The following is a 26,174-nucleotide window of genomic DNA, read 5'->3' on the forward strand; positions in this document are numbered from 1 at the left end:
GATCATTTTTTTGAGGATGGGATAGTCTGAATGGAGAAGTTTGTTTTGCATTTACCTTACCATGTTTTAGTGACTAGAACAGGTGTTTTTTAAACTGTAAAGAATTCTTCATAATAGGGCTAGATGGGTGAAGCCTAACTTTAATGTTTCTTGATAGGATTAATGTCATATTTATTTATTGGACATAGATTCCACTCTTTAAATTCCATCCTTTAAATATTATTTTAAGGAATAAAAAGTCAACTTTTTCTAGAGGTAGCTGGAAGTACTAGTTGGAAAGAGGTCTATTTACTCAATTTCAAAAGATGTGAGGACAGACACCTAAATTTGGTCATTTTTGTGTAAATTGTGTGTTGTCATTTCTTTCATGAGATTAAAAATAAAGTTGATCTTTAGTGTGCTGTAAACTAAAGCAGGTGGTAATTTTAAAAACCGTAAGAATCTTTTGAAGGAAAATACTTGGTATCCTTGAGGTTGATGGGAGAAATATTAAAATATATATAATATTTAAGGATACTGTGTTTTCTTTCTCATAGGAACCATTGGTTTTGACTATTATTTTATCACTCTTTGTGAAACTTCACAATGTTCGGGTAAGTATTTTATAATTTCATCTAAAAAATCTTTGGAAGAAATTTCCTTTTAAATCATGCTTTTTTGTTTTTTTTTGTTTTTTTTTAAATAAGGAGGACATTGTGAATGATATTACAGCTGAACACATTTCTATCTGGCCATCCTCCATCCCCAAGTAAGAAGTATTATAGCTTACATTTTATTAAATTGTTTATATATTTAGAAACCATCCTGACTGATATAGATAACCTTGAATAATTTGATGAAAAGGCTGCAATTTGTTAGGACTCTATAGCCAACTTCATGTTTCTCTATTAACAGTAATAATCTTCCTAAAAATTATGGATAAGGCATAACTAAGTAAGAGCTAAGGTATACTAGCCTTAAGTAGAACCTAGACAGTCTCTCAGTAGTCCTGATTCCTTGTCGGTGGTAGAATTAGAAAATTGAGGCTAATGAAAGAATGACTTTCTATCAGGTTTTTCTAACAGTGATTGTCAGAGGTTCCCAACCCTTTTTAGTTGCCTTAAGAAGTTCTTTAAGTAATTTAAGAAATCTTCTCTCTTAACTTTCATCACCTGAGAATCACAGTAAGAGGATGGGGGAGTTTTGGGCGGGAAGAAGAAAAGGTTCCTTTTCTGGAAAAGAAACCATTTATATTTTTCTCTTCCCACATGTAGCAACTTCTCATTCAAGAGAGTCCATTTGTTTCCTCACAAAAGTTACTTTTCCTTTTCTCCCTTCCCCGCCAATCATCTTTTTTGTGCCTGGAGGGCAGATCTAGGCCTTATTTTATTGCTTTTAGTGGCATTTTTGAAGAAGAAAAGATTGTAGTAGGTAGGTAAGCAGGCAGTAGAATGAGAGCAATTTGCTTCTGTCTCAGTCTTAGAGATTGGAAGCCGCTCTCTCTCTGACAGGGATTTGGAGAGTCTAAAGTGGGTGAGTGACCCTTCCCTCTGCTTACTGAGCCTTAGTTCCCACAGAAGCACTATGCTTCCTGAAGCAAATAACTGCAGATTTTTACATAAAATTCGGTATATTAGATAGCAATCCAAGAATCATGTTGAGGTCATTTTGCCTTTTTAATTGATGGTTGTAATACCTCTTTGGTGTTACTTCTTTGGCCTAAGTTTAGACTGTAAACTAATGATTGATGTTTTTCAGTGTGTGTTTATAAATGGGGCAAAAGAATGGTTTATCATAGAGGTTCTCAGCCAGACTCAGAGATTGAGTCCCAGCCTCTCCACTTCTCAGGTATATGACCTTGGGTTAGTTGCTTTCTGTGCCAGTTTCCTCATCTGTAAAACGGGTATAAGAATAGTACCTACCTTGTGAGGATTAAATAATAAACTTTCTAAGCTAGGTGTTTAGAATAAGGGCTGCCACATAGTAGGCTTAACTATTATTTTCATGATAAAATTATTTTAATGTAAATTAACGCAGAGAAAATAAAATGTGACTAAATGTTTGACCAGAAAAGATATTTCTCTTGAGCAGGAGTCTTTATTGACTCCAAGAATAGTGTGAGGATGGCATGGATTAAGTATTACTATTTTAAAATTGTTTGATATGTAGATAGAATTCTTAGACTTAACATTTTATAATTTCTAGGAAACATAAACCAGTGTAACTCATTTAAATAATTGTGAATAAATTAGTTGTAAATCAACAGTTGGGTATTTACTAATGGCACCACAATACTTTCCCACTGTACTGGGAACAGTGGTGAGTTATGGTAAAATCTAACCCCTCAGGGCAACAGGAGTACTTTGTCCAACCTTGTTAGATGATAGAGCCAGGACTTGAACCTCGGTGTGTTTCTGAAGCCAAAGCCTGTTCTCCCCCGCTGGGTCTCGCTGTAGGGGCTGTCAGCGTGTTTCTTGGGTGCTGGCTTGGCTTTATCCTCACAGTTCTACCTCCTAATTCTGCATCTTAGGACTTCCAGGCTTAACTAGGCTCAGCGCAGCTGGCCCCCTTCCGTACTCTTTTTTGGATTCTTCATTGCTTCCAAATGCGCTGCAGTGATACCCTTGCCACAGCTCGCCCCAACCCGGTGAAACATCTAATCCAGAGGAGTTAGTTAACCCTTACAAGAAGCCACAAGGTGAATTTAAGGCCATGTAGCAGTACTGTTAGTGTTTGAGCCCTTGTTTTCTGTAGCTTCCTCTAGATAACAGAACTTAAAAATCATTTGGAAAATTTTTATGAGTCTGTCTCTTTATAATTTTGTTGCCTGTAAATTGTGCATAAAAAGTGGAGACAGGGTTTTATCCTACGACCTTTTTTGTGCTTTATATTGTCGAATATTTAAAGATACTTTTTAGAGTGGCCTTCTTTGGCATTTTGGGGAAAAAAAGGAATCAAAAATCAGATTGTTTTCAGCCCCTTATAAAAAGTTAGCTGATCACACTTCCTCAGATTTAGTTGTTTTGATAGTTTTAAAATATTTACTCCTAGTAATATTTAGCATTGTATTTATGATCACCTACATTTTGACTAAGTCTTTTTGTTTTTAATAAATGTGTGTATGGAATTTGAAGTTGACTCTTAAAATAGAGATTATGTTTATTGTCTTTCATATAGCCTCCAGTCCGTGGACTTTGAAGCCGTGGCTATCACAGTGAAAGAGCTAGTTCGGTATGCCCTCAGTATAAACCCAAACAACCATTCCTGGTTAATTATTCAGGCAGACATTTATTTTGGTAAGTGAGATGTATGGTTGCTTTGTGTTTTGTTTTTGTAGCAGTTTTAGAAGTGAAAATAAATATATTACACTTGTTATTACAATACTTTATTAAACTTAAGTCTTGTTTTTGACATTCTCTAACTCTTCTTCCTAGATAAAATTGAAAGTAACTATTATTGTTATATGTATGCATTTTTCTGAGACTTTGATTCAGATGCTTTTGGTTTTATGTTGACTACTTTTTTTCTGTGTTTTTTTTTAATAGTAAATGGTCATCTAAAAAGTTGGTAAAACATTCTTAAGGAAAGAGGTTAAAGTTTAGTTTACAAAATTGCTCTTTAAAGGTTCTAAAATATGTCCATGCACTCTTGATAATTATTTGTGTTCTTGAAAATAGATTCCTAATTTTTCCCCCCGGTTGTATGTGATAGATTTTCCAACTTGATAGGGAATTTCTATTACTATACAGATCAAATTGAAGTTCTGACTGGTGTCATTTCTGGGTCACTTTTTTAGGAGTTGATTTTTTTAAAGAGAAAGTTCACAATGTAAGAGTAGAGAGAATAGTATAATGAACCCCCATGTATCTCCTGTGTCTGCCACCCAGCTTTTTTTTTTTTTTAAGTGACTTATTGCAAGCAGCCTTAAGTCATTTTTATTTTTTTATTTTTTAAATTGAAGTATAGTTGATGTGCAGTATTACATAAGTTACAGGTTTACAACATAGTGGTTCACAGTTTTTAGAGGTTATATTCCATTTATAGTCACTACAAAATACTGGCTGTATTCCTTGTGTTGTACAATACATCCTTGTAGCTTATTTATTTTATAGATAATAGTTTGGTGCCACCCAGCTTTAACAGTAATTAACTCATGGCCAGTCTCATTTCATCTGTACCCTCACCTACATCATCCTACTCTCTCCTGGATTATTTTTGAAATAAATACTTGCCAATTTTAATGCTCATTTTTACCCCAGCCCTGCAAAGAATTTATTATCAGGATCTTAATATCTTTATTCAGAATAGATTTTCTGATTCTAAACTGCCTCAGAAAAATAAGGTCTGTTTCTAGTATAGTCATTTGGGAAATAAATACCTCCAAATACTAAATTCTGTACTAGTAAGTTTGACAAGGAATCTGAGCTAAATATTTGGCTAATCAGTTTTAGAAGGAAAGACTCTATTATACAACTACTTTAAAGTGGTTGAAAAAATAAAGCCAATTTTTCTCATTGTTGGCCTGGCGAAGTGTTATCCCTAGGTCTGTGGTTTGAATCTGCTTTTGTCAAACATGAAGTAATACCTGACTCTTCACAAAAGAGGTCCTGTTTTTCCAGCTGTGTGTTTAATGGCAGGTAATTCTTTATCTCTGTTTTCTACTTCAAGCAACAAATCAGTATTCGGCAGCTCTTCACTATTACCTCCAGGCAGGAGCTGTGTGTTCTGATTTCTTTAATAAGGCTGTGCCCCCAGATGTTTATACAGACCAGGTAGGTTGTTTTTGCGGGCTTGCTTTCTTCTTGTCTGTCTTTAAATGTTCTTCTTCCTGGGCCTCTTTTTGCATGAGCTTATTCATTTCCATGTATGTGGTGGTAACTCCCAAATTGATTGCTCTAGACCAGATTGCTCTCCATATTTCCAGTGCCCACAGCTATTGCTGCTTTGATTTCCCAAAAACACCTCAAACTCAACCTGTCCAAAACTGATTCAGCATCTTTTTTTTTTTTTAGTATTTATTTATTTATTTTGGCTGCTCCGGGTCTTAGTTGTGGCTTGCGGGCTCTTTGCTGCAGCATACAGGCTCTTAGTTGCGGCATGCGAACTCTTTCTTAGTTGGCAGCATGCGTGTGGGATCTAGTTCCCTGACCAGGAATCGAACCCGGGCCCCCTGCATTGGGAGCGCGGAGTCTTACCCACTGGACCACCAGGGAAGTCCCCTGATTCAGCGTCTTACTTTACCAGTCTCTCCTCCTGATGACCTTCCCACACCAAAACAAAAACAAAAACAGAAGACCCCACTGAAATAGCAGTCACCTTTGTTTAGCCCTTTGAGTTGACTAAGCATAAATCCTGAGTGTCATCCTCTTTTCTTTACTAACCCTCCCACCAACATCTATTCAGCCTTCAAGGCATATTGATTCTGCCTCCTACATCTCAAATTTTGTTCATTTTCTTTCAATATGCATTACCCTTTCCTCTGGTTTAGGCCACCAATATCATAATTTAATAAATGGCATTTTTTAATATTTACAATAATGGTTTTTGAAATAACATTTAAAATTTTTTAATAACTAGATTTTTTTTAACTTAAAGTTCTATTTTTTGGAGCAGTTTTAGATTTATAGCAAAATTGAGTGAAAAATACAGAGTTTTCATGTACCTGCTGTCCCTGTACATGTACAACCTACTTCACGATTGACATCCCACATCAGAGTGGTACATTTGTTACAATTGACATTAACTAGTTTTTGAAAATAACCAGAATTTTGTTTTTGTAGGTAATAAAACGAATGATAAAGTGCTGTTCTTTGCTGAATTGCCACACACAGGTTAGTTTATAATATTATGATGCTGGTCTGTTTTCATGAATATTAGAGTTTATAATAAATATAAGGCATTGGACTGGGAAGTAGCTTTTATTTTCCATATCATAATTGCTTAAATTTATGGTATTTAAGAATTTGCATGTTCTTCAAATTTTTTTTAAATAGTTTACAGAATTTTAACTAAAATGAAAGTATGAGTTAGAAGACATTGGTCTTTGAACCTTATAAATGGAAAAAGCATTCTCAAGTATGTTTTCTTATATTTAAAAGTAGATATGTACATTAATCATTAGGGAAATGTAAGCACCACAATGAGATATCACTTCACACTCACAAGGAGGCTGTAACTGAAAGATAGTAACAAGTATTGGTGAAGATGTGGAGAAATTAGAACCTCATATGTTGCTGGTAGGAATATAAAATGGGGCAACCTCTTTGGAAAACAATTTGGTGCTTGCTCAAGAAGTTAAACATTGAATTACCTACCATATGACCCAGCAGTTACACTCCTGGGTATATAACCAAGAAAACTGAAAACATATGTCCACAGAAGAATTTGTACATGAAATGTTTATAGCAGCATTATTCATAATAGCCAAAAAGTGGGAACAACCCAAATGTTCATCAGCTGATGAATAGATAAACAAGATTTGGTGTGTGTGTGTGTGTGTGTGTGTATGTATGTGTGTGTGTGTGTGTATATATATATATATATATATATATATATATATATACACAATGGAATATTATTCAGCCATAAAAAGGAGTGAAGTACTGATATATGCTACAACAGGGACGAATCCTGGAAGTTTTATGTTGAGTAAAAAAAAGCCAGATACAAAAGGCTTTGTATTGTATGATTTCATTCATTTGGAATGTCCAGAATAGGCAAATCTATAGAGTCAGAATGTAGATTAGTGGTTGCCAGAGACTGCGGGGTGGAGAGGTAGGGGAGGAATGGAGACTGACTACTAATGGGTATGGAGTTTTTTGTTTTTTGCGGGGGGCGGGTAATGAAATGTTTTAGACTTAAAAGCGGTGATGGTTGTACAATTTTGTGAATATTCTAAAAACCACTGAATTTTATACTCTAAGAGGGTTTACATTATGGTATGTGAATAATAATCAATTTAAAAATCTTTAAATATTTAAAAAAGAGATCAGCATTATGACCTACATACCTGACTGAAATGGATCTGTTTTCTATGTTAAGCAGACTGGCCTACATTTTGCCAAAATGAGCTTCTGTACTTGCCAGCTGTGAAAGGTTTAATTGGATGTTCTATATGTCCTTGAATGTTTGACACTTATGTTTGGCAGTTTTCCATTTCCTTCAGTTTTCTAAACTGGCTTTTTGCCAGCTTCTCATTCAGGTAAAGCTCTAAAAATTTATGATTTAGGTCACTGGGGAAGAAAATATTGGGCAGACAGACACTTGTGTAAGGGTTTTTTACAATTAAAATTGGATGGATTCCATACATATGAGCTGATGCACTCAGCCTGATCTGCAAGGCCTCTTATATTAAATAATGTACTCTTGACATGAGAGTCATTAAAAATTACCCCTCCAAAACCAGTAGTCATTGTTGATACTAGTTACATGAAACCATTTTCAATTCTTTTTTTTATGTAGGTGGCAATTTTATGTCAGTTCCTCAGAGAGATTGACTACAAAACAGCCTTTAAATCACTGCAGGAACAAAACAGGTATGAATGGTTTTTGAAATAAAATGAAGTTGAAATTTTTCTGCTTAAGAAAGAGGAAGTAACTGAGTTCTGTTTTTCAGTCATGATGCTATGGACTCCTACTATGACTACATATGGGATGTTACCATTTTGGAATACTTGACTTGTATCCTTCATCAACATATGTGTGTGATGTTAGAACAATTCATTTCTGTAAATTAAAGAAGTATTTAATATTGTATATTTTCTAAATAAAAAACAAAGAACAGTTGAGAATCTATCATGATATTTAATAGTATCAAATTTATTATTCTTAACTGATTCATTTAGATCTTCATCACAAAAGAGGAGAAACAGATAAAAGACAAATTGCGGTAAGTTATTTTATGCCTTGATTCTTCAATGATGTGCTTAATTTCCCTAATACTAAACTATTTCCTGTCTCATACAGCATCAAAGTCCTTACAATGTCCTGCAAGGCCGCATGTGACTTGACCTCTAGCTATTCATTCGACTCTCCCTTGCTAACTTCTCCTACACCAATACCCCTACTGTTCTTTGAACATGCCAAGAACATTCACTACCAAATGGCCTGTGAAATTTTCTCTTTCAGGAACATTCTTTTAACTTCCCTCAGGTCTCTTCTCAAATGTCACCTTCTTAAGAAGTAATTGTCCTTTCCTGACCATCTTATAAAATAGCAATGTCTCTCCCCCCTTTCCCTTCAATGCTCTTACTCTCATTTCCCTTTTAAAACTTTTCTCCATAGCACTTATCTACAACTGACATACTGTATATTTACTTATTTATTGGCTGTTTCCCCATGAGGGTAGGAATTGGTTTTGTCACAGTTGATACCTAGAATGGTGCCTGGCAAATAATAGATGCTCAGTAGTTACTGGATGGATGAATTATTTATTTAAACTTGACTTATAAACCAAAACATTACAAATTCATGGTCATTTTTACTAGCCTAACATTTGCTGTGTCACTATTACCATATATGTTTTCTCTTTGCTCTTTCATTCATTAATAAAAGTATATGCTGTTTATTAAGTGTCCTTTAAAGCTTTGTACTTGGACTAAACTGTATGGCCATTATTTAGAGGAAACAGAATAACAACAGCATCTTTCAAAAAAAAAAAAGAGAAAGGAAAAAGAATATGGTGCCAGTTCCACTTAATTGGAGACTACTCATTCTCCCATTTCCAACTTATCCAGGGCTGGAAGGCAATGCTGAAAATTTCCCAGTTCCCTGATGGCGTTTCTAGACTATCACTACTTGTATCATTTTTTAAGCCCTTTCTCCTTGGAAGCTTACACCTACCTCACTAGCTCATCTAAACAACTACCTGGCTGTTCCTCTACATGCATCAAAAGACATGTGATCAACTTATCCAACACCCCTGGCACTCCAGGTTCCATTATTACCTTTACTCTTCATCAGCTACCCACGGCCAGGCATTTTTGTCAGAATTGCTCTACATAAGATCTCTGTGCCAGTAATCTATCCCTTTCTTACTTCCGGGCTCCCATGTTCCTCATGATCAGTGAGACGTTCAAGTTCATGACCAAGTTTTCCCCAGTTTGTCAGCCCTTTTCCAACTTCCGTTCCTTCCCTACTGACCTTGAGTACAGCAAATACTGGCCTGTGTACTCTCAGAGATACTGATTCATTTGATTTGAGATGACACCCTGGGATCCAATTTTTAAGTTTTCCCAGGTAGTTCTGATTATAAACCAGATTTGGGAACCCCTTCTATCTATGGTTGACTGTCAGGACTACTCTGATTAATATTTTCAGCATCTTTGCTTTTTTGTCTTTTGGTTCATCTGGAAAAGTCCCAACCCTGAATCAGTTCAAAAATTTATGCTTTTTTTCCCCTGAGCCACTGAGTTCTGTTGGAAAAAATCCTACAACTGTATAAACTTGTGCCACTACCAAACCATGGCCTCCAACCTTAGCTGGCCACTCATTTCTTTTGTTTACCTGCCAGTGGTCAGTGGTCTGCATTCTTTTTTAGGGAATATTTTAGACTTTCACCCTATTAAGCCCCTGTCCTCTCTCCCTTTTCCATTTTCAGTAACTTCCTTGTCTGTTTGGAGTAGACCAGAAAAAAAGACTGATCAGCCCCCATCCTTGTGAAAGTTGTAGTCTTGGGAGTTGTGGCCCCGTGAGTGCCAGCTTCACATTCCTGTTTCAGGTCCCTGCTTTCCACCTTCAAAATAATTGACAACTGTATTCATTGTTAAGTCCACGCTTTTAGTCAGTAAAAGCTTATGCTACTCCTTGATGAAGACAAGTTTTTATGCTTTTGATTCTATCCTTTCAGTGATTCTGTCCCTCTCAGTTAGTTACCTCCTCTCCTATACTGTCAACCACTCCCATACCTATAAACTATTTCATCCTTAATAGAAACTTCTCTTGACTGTACTCCACCTCTCTCTCATCCCTTCTCTGCCTAGTTTTTTAAAGCTCTTTGACCCAATACAATTTGACTTCTGCCGTCCCCACTCTTTAACTGTTCTCAAGGGTCACCAAATGCCAAAGCCAGTGAATACTTTTCAGTCTTTATCCTGTTGTTTACACGCCTTCCTTCTTGAAATTCTTTATTCCTTTGGCTTCCCTGGCATTTTTACTCATTTCTTCTCCCTGACTCTTCTGCCTTTTCTTCTTTGTGGGTATTTCCCTCTGTCTACCCCTTAAACTTGGTTTTCCCAAGAAGTTAGTCCTTGGGTATTTTCTGATTGCCCTACATTCTCCCTAGGTAACCTCATCCACTCATGGTTTTGACCACACTACCCACCTAGGATGTGTTATTTCTCTCAAATATCTGGCTCCTATTCCAATTTCTGCCTTATACTTTGAACTTTTATAGCCAGTCGTCTTCAGGATACTTTGTTTGAAATAACTCTTTAGTTATACCCCACTACTAGGTTTTTCCACATGTATTATTTCATATTGAAATGGCATCATCCGCAATTCCTCCTACCCGCTAACCTAACTGATGATCATTTCTGGATAGTCTTAGCTCCCTTCAAGCTACCTATCAGAATAGTCTCTGTTGTTTAAAAAAAAAAATATATATATATATAGGAACTTCTTTAAACAAAAGGTAATTTTAAGGTCCTAAAACATGCTCTCACAAAACACTCCATGGCAGAATACTATTATGGATTTTTATCAGGCTCAAGTATTTCTAATCATGAAAGAGAAGGGTCACTATATATTATATAGTGCTGAGCAAACTAGATATTTTTTACATATTAAAAAAGTGAAGCCCTGAAACATGAATTTTGATATTTCAAGTTATTTTGTAGGAGCCTTAATTGTAAAAATGTGTCAGATTACATGTAGAGTTTATTTACTGTTTTTCTAAAAATATTTATTTATTTGGCTGCACCAGGTCTTAGGTGCAGCATGTGGGATCTTTAGTTGCGGCATGTGGGATCTAGTTCCCTGACCAGGGAATCGAACCTGGGCCCCCTGCATTGGGAGCATGGAGTCTTAGCCACTGGACCACCAGGGAAGTCCCTTTACTGGTATTTTTAGTCAAATAAATTTACATGAATTTACTTAATGTTACTGAAGATAATTCCACAAACTATGGTTCAGTAATTGAGTGGCTCCAGTCAGTCTTTATGTTAATTTCTTCTACACCTCTTAGCATCTACAATTAGAGGTTCAGTTTATCATTGTTAGCAAGTAGGTAGTTTTATATTTTGTATACTAGCAAAACTTTGTTTTTGACCAGACCTCTAATAACATCACTTTTCTGTTTTGGAAGATCAAAGCCATCGGCCAGACAGAATTGAACGCAAGCAACCCAGAAGAAGTGTTACAGCTGGCAGCGCAGAGAAGGAAAAAAAAGTTTCTTCAAGCAATGGCAAAACTTTACTTTTAAGCAGTTAGTTAAAATTTTTTAACTTTTATTTTTTAAACAATGGGCTAAAAATAAACAGTATTAAAAGATTAAGTTTATATAATACATATTTACATATTTAGTGGCGTTTTCTTTTCAGACAAAATACTGAAACATATTAGTTTAAAAACAAAAACTCTACAGAAGACTTCACACCATAACAATAAGCTTAAATTTATAATTTCTTCAAAGGAAGAAGAGATTTCACATGTCCAGTAACAGAATAAACTAGTAATCTAGTATAATTTTTCTAATCAAATCCACTTTTGAGGCTGAAATTTCATTTTTAAAAAACTAAAATATTTATGTAGAAGTAGCTATATACAGCAAGTTCTTATGTCAAGGTTTTGTTTTTTTTTTAAATAAATAGATTTCTAGGAGTCGTATACATTTACTGCTTTTCTGCCTTAAGAAAATACAAGTTTAGGTCAAGTGTTAAGCTTTGTCACTTTGACACTGTCCTTAACTCATAATGCAGGAATTTAAAAAGGACCTTAGCAGTTTTGCAAACATAAATAAAGCCTTAGTCACACTAAATTGAGATAACCCTAAAGATTTTTTTTTAGAGTAATAAAGTGACTTTCTCATATAAATAGTTTGAAAGGGTACTTAAGTTTTCGCCCAAATTGTGATGTATGAAAAAGTTATTATAAAGCAACTTATACGTCAAAGCCCCATGGAGGAGCCACAGCATTTATCTTGTTTATAATTTCTTTGGTATTCCCACTGTTTAGAGCACAGTTTAAACACCATGTTCATCTAAGATTTACTGGTTAAAAATGTTATGGCAAGGCAAATAAAAATAAACAGGTTAAAGTTCACCATTTTTAAAAATTCAAGTTTTATATAGCTTGCTACAGCAGCTATAGATAAATTAGTCACCTTATTACAAAACTAAACCTTTGTAAACAAGTTTAAATTTTATTTTCAAGAACCAAATTGCACTAGTTAAGAGTTTATAAATTTTGAGAATCTAAAAACTAGATTCAAAGTACTGTATCACTTAATGTACCCTTTAAGGTAGCACTTATCTAGTCAAAAACTCCAATGATGAAATTCCTAGTTTATCAAGATAAACACAGTAACACCATATCAAAAAAATTCTTATGTCATGAATCATGGCTGGCTTCTATCCAGTCAGTGTTGGGAATGAAGTCATCTTTGTAAACAAGTCCTGCTGTTTCTTTAAACAGCGAACATAGGAATTAAATTTCCTCCTTAGTTAGTGCCAATTTTAAGTGGTTTTTTAAATCAAAGAATGCCAGTGAAACTTCTGAATCGGCCAGGACAGCCACAGCTCTATTTTCCTGTAAAACTTAAGTAGTTAAGTTCTATGAAATGCTACGCAGCGCTTCATCAGTTCCAACTTGTTTGCTCAGTTAACTTTAGTGTTTTCCTGGTGGTTTTTCAGTGCTCTTCGGTGGTGTCATAATGCCTCCATTGCAAACTGGTGACAACTGTCCCCCCTTTCTGAAGGTGTTCATATAATTTACTTCATCCTATACATGTGAAGAAATCACGCAGAGATTAACAGCTAAGATAAAGCATTGATATGGTAAAACAAAGTCAAACCAGACTTCTGTGTACTAATTTGAGACTACTTAGGCCTAATAAATATAATCATCTCTTTATGTGTTTGCAACTGTGATTAGTCATATTTTAGAGGTTCAACTGCCTGCAACTTGTATTTTTAAAAACTCTTACCTGGACTATTGGCATTCATCTTGAGACACTTCACAAATCTTGCTTTGACTTCAAAGTTATTTTATTAGCTTTTCTACATTTTGAAATCAGTGTGCCCATTGGAACTTTCTATCCCCTTACCATCTTATATAACTGCTTGAAATATTATTCCGTAGTATCCTTACTATCAGTTTCAGTGACTTACCAAATAGTAAGACCAAAAAACTACAAGAAAGAAACATACCAGCATAGCCAGATAATTTGTATGTGTCTGTATATTGTGTCTGTCTTCCATAGAAATCTTCTTAAAAACCTTCAGCTTCACTGGGCTAGTACTTTTTACTATGCTGACAAAAGGCACCATCCAGTCTACACATTCAGAAATGTTGTCCCATTCCAAACCTAGATAAAGAAAAGTTAGAAAAATGTGAAGGTTACATCAGAAACATATGCCTACTTATTTGCTTGTGCTTCAAAATTTAAAGATAGTTAATTTAAAATTCATGTAAAAAAGGAAACCAAAACAAGCACATAATATAAACCAAAATCAACAAGTTTATGTGGGATTAGCAGATGTAAACTACTGTATATAGGATGGATAAACAACAAGGTCCTACTGTATAGCACAGAGAACTATATTCAGTATCCTGTGATAAACCATAATGGAAAAGAATATTAAAAAAGCATGTCTCTATATGTATAACTGAGTCACTTTGCTGCACAGCTGAGATTGGCACAACGTTGTAAATCAACTATACTTAAAAAAAATTAAAAAAAAAAACAAGTTTAGCAAGTCAAAACAGACTATCACTCTCAAATATGTTTATAATCTGACTATTTTGAGGGAGAAAAAGACTTAGAGCTTCTTAGCCAGTACCTGCTGCATAGGAAACTGAAATTGTCAAAACCCAAAGAACTCTTTAATGTGGAGCTATAATTACACTTACTAACTTCAAATGGATTTAAATTCGATTAGACCTTATTTTTTGTTTGTGGATATTTATTGAGGATTAGAAAGTACTTCTAACAGAAGGGAAGATAATCGCTAAACTGCTCTTTTCCATTAAAGTTTAAAATTCTTGTTTAGCAGGATGCTAAGTTCAAAATAGTCCCTTTAAAAGTTGTGAATGGGTAAGAAGAGAACAAAATATACTGTCTTACCTGAGGCTTTCTTAACCACTTCAAGAGAGGTAAAATGGCACAAGGCAGCAGCAGCGAGTATTCTGTACTGGAACTCTAATGAATCGATGGCAAGAATACACAGATCTAAAAGCTAACAGAGGAAAAAGTATAAGAATTTAGGAGAAGGATGAATACTACATGTCACTACTAAACATCCGTCAGCTAACATTTTAGATTGCTTATGATGCGGACCATATGCCAAGAATTGCTAAAACTACAGGGATCCAAAGAGAAATAAGCTGCCACCCTGAAGGAAGTTCAGTCTTGTTAATAAACAAGTAAAGGATTGTTACGATATAGCATGATGTGTACTATTAGGAAGTGCACCTGATCCAGAGTGGGAAAGACAGGGAAGACTTCTGCTTAAATTAGTCTTAAAATACAAGGTAGCCAGGAAGACTGGGAGGTAGAGAATGTTCTAGATATAGGAAACAGAATTTACAAAGATAAATGAGAAAGGATTACTTTTCTTTGGAACTCAAGTAGTTCAGAACACATAAGGTAAAAAATATGAAATAAGGAATATCTTTCCTTCATTATTTTTAAAAAAGGGGGTTGCTGGAGAGGCATGGCCTAGGTTAGATCATAAAGGGTCTTTAAGAAGTCAGAACTTTAAAGTTCTTACTGATTATTGAAATTACTAGAAGATTTTAAATCAGGGAAATTACATTTTAAGAACAATCCCTTAGACTATGGTGAAGCAGAAACACAAGAAGGGAACATGTTTCTAAATAGATGAGTTAAGAGGTAGTACAATCCAGGCAATAAGAGATCTGAACAACGATCAGTGAAATTGTGTAAAAAGGTTAGATTTCAGGGGCCTGAGGTGATACCTGTCCAGTGAAATAAAACTTATTTTTGTCCCCATGGGTCCAGAAGACAGAAACACGAGTAGAGGAGTTGGAAATGAATTATTACTATTATATACCTCTAGAAACTTTCCACACTGTTTATCAGCTTATCAAAGGTTTGCCCTATCAAAAGCGTTTAGCTGCCTAGGATAATCTGGGATGCTAGGAAATCTGATGGAAAAAATTAATATGACTTCATTAGAAAGTTCTACAAAATGAACCAATTCTAATATATGTACTGGTTCTCCAGTTTTAGTGTTCATAATGAGTTTACTAGATTTAAAACACAAGTTGAATTTCAACGTAGGTTACTTAAAACCCATCCAGAGTACCACAGTTTCTTCAATTCCATGTGTAAGATTGTCACATCCTACACAGAATAAGAATCTGGGTGTTCTTCACTTATATATGGCAGGTACAGCAGCCTTAAGATCCTACTTATGAGAAGCAGGCAGGAAAGAATGGTACCGTCCTCCTGTAATTACTTTCTTAGAATATTTGTTATACACTGGCCTAGGAAAGTTTAATTTAAACTTAAATTTTTAAATAATGTTATAACTAAATTAGGTGATTTTAATTTTAACACGTAAAATAGGTTCCCTGTGTATTCAAATATAAGAGAGTAAGATAATTTTACAGAATAATTTCATACTATTATAAAACCTAAAACAACTGGCTGAAAAATACCTTTCCCCATGTTACATCAAAAAGAGGTATTTAACTCTCTACCTCATACTCCTAAAGAGTAAAAAGTGCTCATAATATATTTAAACGCAAGTTTTAAAACTTTGTTTTCTAGAATTTTCAGTAAGCAATGTAAATATTGGGGACAGAATTTTATGCATCAGAAGTTTTGTTCTAGTCAATTAAGGAATGGGTTTAATTCAGTATGCTGTCATTTTATTGTGTAGCCTATTTAACACTATAAATACACTAAACAAAACCTGTAATTAAAAACATTAGCAAATAGTCAATAAAAATATCAATACCTGAGCTATTTGAATGAACTTTTCCTGAGAATACTGAGGTAGAAGAACTTTAGGAGCATCTTTAAGAGCATCAACTTGGAGGAAGAGATTTAGCCAGGAGATGACTGTTACAGGACAAAGTTCCCATTTTAAAGCCTGTTAATGAAATTAAAATGCCTGTTAATAAATGTAGGTATATATACCACATTATATAGGTACTTCCTTAAATAGTCATTTAAGAAACTTTTTGCTTTGGGCATATTTCTTCCTATTTTCATAACAATATTTATAGATACCTCACAATCTAAGGCTGCTTGTGTTTTAGTCTATTATTGATACAGACCCCTTTATTATTCTCTAGTTATCTTTATTGACAAAGTTCCTTGGACCTATTTTTCATTCCTACTTTTCTCATTTCTTGCAGCCCCTCGTCTTCCAAATGTATTCTCTTCTTTATCGAAACTGCCCTTTTAATTTTATTCAATAACTCCACAGCTAATTCCATTCAGATCTCTGAAGAACTGATTCTACACTTTTTCTTTCTGTGATCTATAATGGCTTCTGTTCAACATGTAAAAGCTAAAAAAAAAGACAAATCCTAATTTATGATATCTTTCTCTCCATGAAGCCCTGGGACTTTACCATTTATTAAGAAGTCAAAAATAATTAGGAGAGAACAGAGAGTCTTAATGCCTGTAGGACCACCCAGAGAATTCCATCTTCCCATTATATATCCTCCTTATACTATACTTCAAGTCTGAATCTGGATAAGTTTGTTACTAGAACATATCAGAACTATATGCAATGTCTTATAATACCCTATAATGGAAAAGAATCTGAAAAAATATATATATATATAAAACTGAATCACTTTGCTGTACACCTAAAACTAACACAACATTGAAAATGAAGTATATTTCAATAAAAAAATTTCTTTTAAAAAGGACAATATCAGCATGCCAACAAGATCCCATTCTTACAGAGCTATCAATCTGAATGTTTATAAACATAACAAATTTATAATGTATATAGATATCTTGTAAATGAAAGTCATATTGATTGTGTTTTCTTGTGTCCTATTTATAAAAACCAGGATGCTCAAATTTCATAACATACTTTCTAGTAGCTAACATTCACCCTTTAATCTCTAATTCAAGGCCCAATTAAACATCTTAATGCTTCTCTACCCTTCTATTAATAGCCCTTCCCATGCATATAGAAAAGAAAAAAGGCAGTGAAATAATTCTCATTCTCCACCTGCTGGAAGAAGTGGAAACTCAGAACTAAGATTTGAGAATCACTGTTGGAATTCATTTATATACACATGCTATGCTAACTACCTATAAGTTTTGAAAGTGTTAAACACTTTTAAATTAAGAAATAATATTCTCAATATAGGAAAATTGAAAGATACAGAAAAATAGAGTTTACAGGTTAAGCAAATTCCCTTCCCATCTTAGAACTGGATCCTAGTACTAAAATCTCAGTTTTGACTACTTAACATTGTAGTAGTCTTTGAGTTTAGTAAATTACAGAGTTATTAAATTGCAACTAGAAATAATAAAGATATATTATTACCTTTAATATAATGAGTTCCATCCTTAAGATATCCTCTTCACTGCAAGCACCATCAGTGACATAAGCAAACTCTTGCAGCTTAGGAGCGTAGATTTCCTTTAAAATAGATTTAATTAATATCAAGCACAGTTGAGAGTGAGATTAAAACAAAAGAATTATATACAAACCAATCTAGGCTTCATTTTTAAAGGACAAAATGATTATAAATCTTAATAAAATAATTCTACGATAGCCAAAGCAACCTTACCTTTAAAGATATTTTTCGTATCTGGGTATCTAAATTAGCCAACTATATTGATTGAAACATTTTTATAGAACTGATTATGAATCTAAGTTAATAAACAATTAGACTATTTTAACCAGTCATTTCAGTGACTGGTTAAAACAAAAAGCCAAACTTGTTTTAGGATTGCCTAGTATATCAGACTAAAACAAGATACTCAACAAATAAGGTCTAGAAATTGAAAACATTAACTTTATCCTAGTACAAAAGTATGGTTATTCAAACAATAATTTGTACAGTTTGGTTGATGACAGGTCTGTCTTAACAGTTCAGAGAATAACAACTAGAATGATCAGAGGAGTAGAAGAGATGCTGCCACAGATGAGAACAGGCTAAAGATCAAGATTTCAGTCTAGAAAGGTATCTGAAACACACAGTATGATTTCAGGTAAGGATATACTGAATACAAACTTATTCATCAAATTTGGCAGAATTTGGGGATAGCCCTTAAGGCTCAAAAGACAAATGTGGAAGAGGAGAAAAATACACTTAAGGAAATTAATGCATGATTCACAGTCCCTCTTCTACCCTCAAAACAATACAGGCTTCAAAAATTTCAGATGAAGGTACTAATGATATCCTTATGTGTTGAATTTAAGAAAAGTAGATTGAGATCATGTGAAGGAAAATCTCGGGCAGGAAAGGTGTTTCCTTCTATCCTAGCACCATCATCAGATATAAAAATACTAGGCTGGATATAGACCATGATTCTAACCTAACATAGCATTTATTGCATTTGATTGGTTAATTAGGTTTCAGAGACCATTTTATTGAATCCAAGTGTCATAACTAGGTATAGAGAGACAGCGTTGGTCATTTTGTTTGGCACGGTTAGCCATGGAATATTTCACCTAGATACTAGTTCCAGAATCAAACCAGAGACTTATAATAGGCTCAGATACTTTGAAGGGAACCATGATAATTATCCTTCCACCCAAATCATAGTGTTCAGAAAATGTACTGGAAAAAACTCACTAATCTTTCCTAAGGATTAACATATCAAAAGTGGTACACAGTATTCTCTGGGATTAATGCATTGGTTAAGACAAAAAAAGTTTGCGGTAAATATATCTATGGATAAACTTTGAGAACTTACCTCAAGTTTGGAAGCAATGAATAATGAGGTAATTCCAATGAGTTGAAGCATATTTTTATTTATATCCTTTTGTGTCAACATAAATCTATCAAAAAAGTCTTGCGCAAGATAAAATGTTTCCCTATGAAGTGTGTATACTTCACACACCTAGAGAAGAATCCATTTAAATATTATTCCATTAATTTCTCCAAATTAGAAAGTTACCTCTTAGCATACCAGATTTCAGAACACTTTCTGAAGCCCAACTTGCTTTTTAGGATACCAAAGCTAAAATGGGGGAAAAATTAACATGTGCTAATAGGATAAATCTATTACGGTCCTCTTAGTTTTATAGGTTTTTTTCACATAGACTAACTGTGTTTATTCCCAGATACATTTACACTTTTGCTGACTATGGATGAGTACTTTTTTCCTATTAAGTTTCTAATTTCTTTAAAATTAATTTTTATTGGAGTATAGTTGCTTTACAATGTTGTGTTAGTTTCTACTGTACAGCAAAGTGAATCAGCTTTATGATACATATATCCCCTCTTTTTTGGATTTCCTTCCCATTTAGGTCACCACAGAGCACTGAGTAGAGTTCCCTTGGCTATACAGTAGGTTCTCTTTAGTTATCTATCTTATTCATAGTGTCAGTAGTGTATATGTCATATAATTTTTATTGATGACAAATGGGTAAGTTTTTATGCTTAGTTTATACTCTAATAGTTCCAACTGATTCTCTTCATCATTCTACATATACATTTAACTACAAAATGACAACTCTGTTCCTTTCAATGTTCTTACCTCACTTAAAGAATTATAGAAGAAAACTGAATGAATAACAATGGTGATTGACAAAATTTTTATCTTATTCCTTGTTTCTGACTATAATGGGAATTCCCCTAATGTTTCACTATTGTTATTAATAATAAGTAGTATCTGTCATTTCCACACTTAATATAGGGAAAGCTTTTAATTCTCAAAATAACTTCATGAAGTAGGAAACAGAGGGACAGACATACATGAGTTTCTAATAAACACTTAATGTGTTAAGGAAATCTATCTCTAGTTTATTGCATATTTAAAAATCAGGAATGTATACTGAATTTCAAAAAATAACTTTTACATCTATGATATATAACCTTATGATTTTCTCCCTTAAACTATTAATAGATTTTCAAATGTTGGACCATTTTTGCATTCCTAGACTGAAAGAAATACTAAGACAAAGTAGAGTTTAATGCTCTGCTGGATTTTAATTATTATATTATATTTGGTTTTGTATATATAATCATATATTTAAGGGAAAATAGGGATAAATTTGATAGACAACCACTGAATAAAAATCAATGTAACATAAAAAGGCAAAATAAAATAACATCAACATAATTGTGCTTAAGTTGCATCTATGATCATTAGACATTCAGAAAAGTCAAAATCCAACTACATTCTTGTACACACATGATTGAAACATAATCTTCCCTTCTAGTCAGAATAAGGAATAAGATGACCTGACTCAAAAGGACAACATTTTGCAGTCTTAACGAACTTTTCTGATAGCTTCTGAGATCTATTCTGCCATGTGTTTCTCCACCAAAAAGCCTGTGGTAATTCCCCCTTAGAGTTCATTGTCTCTATCTATATTAAAGACAGGGAAACTACAGAGCAAATATTCCAAGGGCTGGGGGAACATTAGTTTGTTATCAATATAAGTAATCATCTCAATAATTTTAGAGATTCTTTCAGAATTATTATCCAGAGAAAGGGAATGGGCCTAAACAAGAGAGGGCACAGATATTTAGGGACTTCTGGATAACTATTATTCCTTTAGATTAATGGTACAGCTCATTTCTGAAAGGAATAGAGGGATATAACAAAAGCAAGCTACATGGAGCCTCGAGGGCTTAGGGCTACTGGATATTCAAAGCCTCCTTATCATTTAGGATATAGAAATTAGGATTCCAAATCATAATTTGATTTTGGTGATGAAGAAAAGGACTTCTGAGGGTCCTGAAGCCTAGTCCTGGTTCTTTACATTGCATAGCAGAATTCAAAACCTTGTCAAATTCTGTTCATCTTGAGTATCCTTGGCACCAGGCACAGTGCCTAGTACACAGTGATACTCAGATACCACAATTTCTGAATTGGGTTTGGGTTGTATGGGATCTAGTGGCTGTGTCCTCATGATTTTACTCTTATCAAGCAGACAGTCAGTTTCCATTTTGGTATCCTCAACTACAGTGAGTAGCCCCCCCCCAGAATGGCTCCTGGCAATAGGTAATATACCATGAAGGCACATGGAAAGCATATTTATGTCTAAATATTTTTCCACCATACGGACAAAAAAGGAAATTTGTATTGCTGGAACGTACCTCTAAAAGCCAGTCTAGAAGTATTGACCTCATCTGTGGTTCCAATTCAGAATGCAGAACTTCAAAATGTTTGTCATGAACATATCTGGTCTCTTTTTTTAACATGTTTAGCCAAACATCCTGTGAACATCCCCAGCTATGGAAAGGGGCAAAATAATTGTGTGACCTACATAATATACAAGCTACCTGTTTCACATAGAGTAAACTCAACTTTCAAACACTGAAATCCAACTTTGAATTAGAATTTGGAAGGACAACCTTTTAAAAGTAAATCAGGAAAAATTGCTACTTTTAGAAACCATTTCTTTAGCATGAAATTATACAGCAAGAACTTGGACTATGAGAATCTAAATTGACAGATTTCAAGAGTGCTTTCTAGTCCCCATTTATTTATAATTTACAAAGGCACCTGTTTAAGATAACTATGTTTTCTCAAGAGCAACACTAAAAAAGTAAATATTTAAAGCATATGATCCCAGCAGAGACAGTCTCAATCACCTCCAAATAGATCATCACTACATTACAGTGGGGTTAACGTGGGACAGTATGGAGAAGAGGAAGACTGGTGAGTTTAAATGTATGAGTCCATTAATTTGCTTATTAAAGCCAAATATAAATTATTACACTACACATTTTATATAATTTGTACCTCTTAGTCATTCATTAACTAGAAAAAAAAAAGTATAGACCTTAATAAGTAGGCTTGGTAAGAAAAATAGCTGATCTATCAAATGAAAATGCTGTACATGTTAAAATACTTCCATGTTAACAATTTAGGTAAATTATTTAAACTCCATTAAAAAGGTGATTCAGGGTTTCCCTGGTGGCGCAGTGGTAAAGAATCCGCCTGCCAATGCAGGGGACACGGGTTCGATCCCTGGTCCAGGAAGATCCCACATGCCGCGGAACAACTAAGTCTGTGTGCCACAATTACTGAGCCTGTGCTCTAGAGCCCGTGAGCCACAACTACTGAGCCTGTGTGCCCTAGAGCCCATGCTCCGCAACAAAGAGAAGCCACCACAACGAGAAGCCTGTGCACACCAATGAAGAGTAGCCCCCGCTCACCGCAACTAGAGAAAGCCCGCGTGCAGCAATGAAGACCTAACGCAGCCAAAAATAAATAAATAAATAAATCTATAAATAAATAAATAAATAAATAAAAAGGTGATTGAGTTCTTCTGATAAGGCTTACAGTCTTCAGCAAGCAAGTGAAAATGATATAGAATCAATGTTTTAAATACCCATGTCATTTGCATATAGCATTACTGTCAGATAAAATAATATATGCTTAAAGACTAGTAAAAAAAAAAGCAGTTTTTCTACAAGTTTTTCTATCTTATAATGAAGGCAAAAAATAACTCAAAATAGCACCATATATTACATCAGTAAATTTTAATCTCCGACATTAAATTACTGAAATTTTTCTTACCTTAAATCAGGCAAAGGTGAAGGATTAATGAAAAGATTTTTAAATCTGTAATTTGTAAATCTGGAGAAGTCGCTTGTTCCTGTTTCTTTGTGGGGTGTTTCAATGATAATGCAAGGACTGATCCCCCCAGATAATACAGGTGGCCAACAATTCTGTCATTTAAAAAAAATAAAAATATCTCTGTGAAATAGGAAACCAGCTTTTGTCTTGGATCTTTTATAAATGAAAGCTAATACTTCTAAACAGTCTACATTTTTCCCCAAACACCATCGTTAGCTAACATTGCTGACTAAGCTGACATACATATTTTATAAATAAGCCATATAGCTCATTTCAATCTTCATAAAGAATAACAGGTAGGATGTTTTAGACAAAATACAATTCTGGAAATACAAGACGTTAGGTATTGAGGGAGAGGAGAAACAACAACAAAACACGTGTGTAGTCAAATATTAATCACTTTCAAGATTATAAAATTTTCCCTCTATGTTTAGCAATAGTGGCCAGGGCACCTTGCTTTGTAGACAGCTACCCCCCGCCCCCCACTCGTTAAGGCCTGTTCCAGTACTTTCAAATACAATACAAAGACAAGACCTTAAAAGTGGAAACAATTACTTAAATACTTAAAGGACCCTTTCGCCAGTCAATGCTGGTTTCAAAGAGAACCACTGTTTCTAAAGTGTCTTCTGTACAACACATAGGAAGAATAGGTAGCAAAGGGCTGGGTGCCAGTCTGTCAGTGACCTCACATCCTATTTATGCCCTAGGAGCAACCATTAGGACTCTCCACTATAGTCAGACAGGGAACAAAGAGCAGTCCATTGGACAGATTAGGCGGGCCCTGGTGCACCAGGCAGCTCCTAGAGGGAGGGATTTACAAAGAGGAACCAGCTGCGTCAAGGCTTACTCTGTAGCTGTAGTAGGATTCAGGGACATAAAAACCACCCAAAGACAAGCGCCTTCCTGCTGACCTCTAGGGGCATTAAAAGTGTCAGAGGACCCTTCCTATCACAAAGCAATAACACAATTCTATTCTTTTTTGTCCTGCATTTGTCTCCCCCAAACCCAGCCCAGTTCTGCATTACCCTAATCTCATACTGATGTTTCTTGATGACCTTCTCCTCTTTTCTTTTTTTGACATCCTGGAAAATAGAAAAGGCCATTGTTAAACTAAGGTCCCTGCAAGGAATCTTCTCTTTCTCCTCTCTCTCTTCCCCCCCTTAACTCACCTGGGCCGTTTTTCTCTTCTTGGCCTGAATTATCTGGGTTTCTTGTGGGGAATCCGTCTGACTGGGCTGGGGCTGCTGTTTAGCTTGTAAACGGCTACTATAGAGTTTTTAAAAAGGAAGTTTAATTAGTAAGTGACGCATTTCAAAGGCAGCAGCCAACTCTGAAACATATCTCCAAGACAAATAACGTTACCTGCGTCTTGACATTCTCTTCTTTCAGGTGTATGAAATCTCTGGAGGGGAGAGGAAAAACCAGAGTCAAATACATTGTCATCCACACTCTCCAAGGGCCATTCAGAGGTTATAACTAAGTCCCTCAGGAGATGACCTGAGCCGTCTTACCACGATGATTTCTGCAGCATATTAGTGCATGATTTCGGACTCATGCTTTTGGACACATGCCTGCATTTCCTCAACGAAATGTACAGCCCGGATGAGAGCGTCTTCAGAAATTTGCAAACCACCCTCAGCGCCCGGAAAGCGCAGGGAGGCAGATGGGTTTCTTCTGCGTCCTGCAGTCTCTCCCCCGGACAGCCCGAGTGGGGCTTGGGCAGCGCCCCTACTTCCCCCCTCCCATCCTGCCCGAGCCGCGGGGAGAGGGGGCTGTGGAGGCGAAACACTGTGGAGAAGCCGGTTCCGCGCCAATTTGGAGAGCGGCGGTGGCGGGGAAGCAGGGGGCGGAGGGAACTTGTGTCACGTCCTTCAGTCTCCTTTCCCTCCTTCCCAGCCCCAGCGGACCCTGCCCATCGCTTGGAGGGGCACCGGGACCCCGACTACAAATGGGGGATGGGAGTGAAGGAAAGGGAGTTCAATTAATAAAGGGGGAAACTGGGCTTGTGGGGGAACTTTTCTCCCCGTGAAGGAGACCCAGACCCCCATCCTCTCTCCTGCGGGATAGCTCCCCAAATGGGGATGGCAGAGAGAAGCCCCTAGAATGAGAGGCTTTTCGTGGCCTCCCACTTAGGGGCAGCCCTCCATCCACCGCCGCCTCCCAGGCCCCCTGCCAAGGGTCCTGACAGGGACGGAACGCGGGGACCCATCGCCCCCAGATGCCTAGTTCTCAGCCCTCCCACTTTTCCTCCCCCAGGCTCCCGCCCGCGGGATGGATCGGCCCTGAGGGGGGGCTTTCTCTCCTCCCGCATCCCGCCCTACGCCCAAGCACCTCCTCACCGCCAGACCCGCTACCGCTCGGCTCTCAGCTGGCGCCGGCGCCAACCCAATATATAGGCCGGGCCAGGCCCGCCCCGCACGCATGCGCCTCAGACTGACACCTCCGGACAGTGCGCTCCCCTCCCCCGCGCGCCCGTCCGCAGGCCCGCGCGGCGCGCCCTGCCGTGAGTCCGCGCCCGCCCACCTCGAGGGGTCGTAGAGCCGGCTCGCTTAAGCCCTCGGTCCGCGGTCACCTGAACTTCACCTGCCTGTGCGGCGGGAGGGAGTCTCTCAGAGGCTCCTCTTCCGCAGCCCGGCTCCCCGCCGCTCGGCTTCATCTCCCGCCAGTTCGTTTCTGTCCCCTCCCTCTCTCAACTCTCGGACGCCGGGGGGGTGTCAGGCCGCGGCCTGGCCGCGGCGTACGGCCAGGTGGAGGCGGCTCGGGCGAGCATAGCGTGGCTAGGAAGTGGCCGTCCTGTGGCGCACCCTGGCTGTCCCACCTAGGCCTCCAAGAACCCGGGTTTTCCGAAGAGACTCGGGGACCAGGAGGGCCCGCCCCTGCGGGAGGAGCGCAGCGTTGGCTGGCGAGCTGGCCAATGGGAGGCGAGGACTGCAGCACAACGTGGAGCGGCTGCAGAACGTAAACACAGCCGGGCGCGCGGCTGGCCACGTGTGTTCTCGCGCGCCACCCAGTCCCCTGGGACCACCGGCGGCCGGCTGTGGCACCCCAGGGCAGCCATGCTCAGGGATGCCTGTCGTGCACTTTGCTCTAGCCCGCCGACCTAGGTACGTGTCAACCCTGTTTTCCCGCTCTCTGCTCCGCCGAGCCGGTTACCCTCCCCGTGGGTGGGTCATCCGCACCCCGCCGCCCTGCCACTGCCTGGCGGCTTCCCACTCAGTAGTTCCAGCGCAGGAAACGCTGGCGCCAAGCCGCGCGCTCCCTCTCTCCTCTCAAC

General features: G+C 36.9%; 2 protein-coding genes across 3 annotated transcripts in view; one reads left to right on the top strand and one right to left on the bottom strand.

Annotated features, from left to right (window-relative positions):
* INTS8 (integrator complex subunit 8) overlaps positions 1 to 11,451 on the top strand; it is a 46,708-nt gene extending 35,257 nt beyond the window's left edge. For both annotated transcript variants that reach the window (XM_061171281.1, XM_061171282.1), the window contains 9 exons: positions 537 to 593; positions 687 to 748; positions 3,157 to 3,275; positions 4,648 to 4,751; positions 5,760 to 5,810; positions 7,441 to 7,514; positions 7,595 to 7,659; positions 7,824 to 7,867; positions 11,282 to 11,451. In XM_061171281.1, coding sequence (XP_061027264.1) covers positions 537 to 593; positions 687 to 748; positions 3,157 to 3,275; positions 4,648 to 4,751; positions 5,760 to 5,810; positions 7,441 to 7,514; positions 7,595 to 7,659; positions 7,824 to 7,867; positions 11,282 to 11,398 — 693 coding nt within the window. In that variant the 3' untranslated portion in view covers positions 11,399 to 11,451. The remainder of the gene's footprint in view (positions 1 to 536; positions 594 to 686; positions 749 to 3,156; positions 3,276 to 4,647; positions 4,752 to 5,759; positions 5,811 to 7,440; positions 7,515 to 7,594; positions 7,660 to 7,823; positions 7,868 to 11,281) is intronic.
* A 1,185-nt stretch (positions 11,452 to 12,636) lies between these two features.
* Positions 12,637 to 24,276, bottom strand: CCNE2 (cyclin E2). The gene is made up of 11 exons (XM_061171787.1): positions 24,263 to 24,276; positions 24,070 to 24,166; positions 23,926 to 23,982; positions 22,841 to 22,992; positions 21,412 to 21,547; positions 19,058 to 19,204; positions 17,679 to 17,774; positions 16,122 to 16,256; positions 14,261 to 14,372; positions 13,344 to 13,501; positions 12,637 to 12,915 (listed from the first exon to the last, which is right to left on the bottom strand). Exons 1-11 carry the CDS (start codon positions 24,274 to 24,276, stop codon positions 12,802 to 12,804), a joined length of 1,218 nt encoding a protein of 405 aa, XP_061027770.1. The 3' UTR covers positions 12,637 to 12,801.
* Between the last annotated feature and the right edge of the window lie 1,898 nt (positions 24,277 to 26,174).

The sequence above is a fragment of the Eubalaena glacialis genome, chromosome 17 (genome assembly GCF_028564815.1).
Source record: "Eubalaena glacialis isolate mEubGla1 chromosome 17, mEubGla1.1.hap2.+ XY, whole genome shotgun sequence".
NCBI lineage: Eukaryota > Metazoa > Chordata > Mammalia > Artiodactyla > Balaenidae > Eubalaena > Eubalaena glacialis.

What these genes read in the sequence shown, in the direction of transcription:
- CCNE2 (XM_061171787.1), bottom strand. An exon ending in AGTGGTTAAGAAAGCCTCAG is followed by an intron (nt 13,502 to 14,260) that starts GTAAGACAGTAT and finishes TTCTTTATCTAG; the next exon opens with GTTTGGAATGGGACAACATT. An exon ending in CAAATTATCTGGCTATGCTG is followed by an intron (nt 12,916 to 13,343) that starts GTATGTTTCTTT and finishes TCACATGTATAG; the next exon opens with GATGAAGTAAATTATATGAA.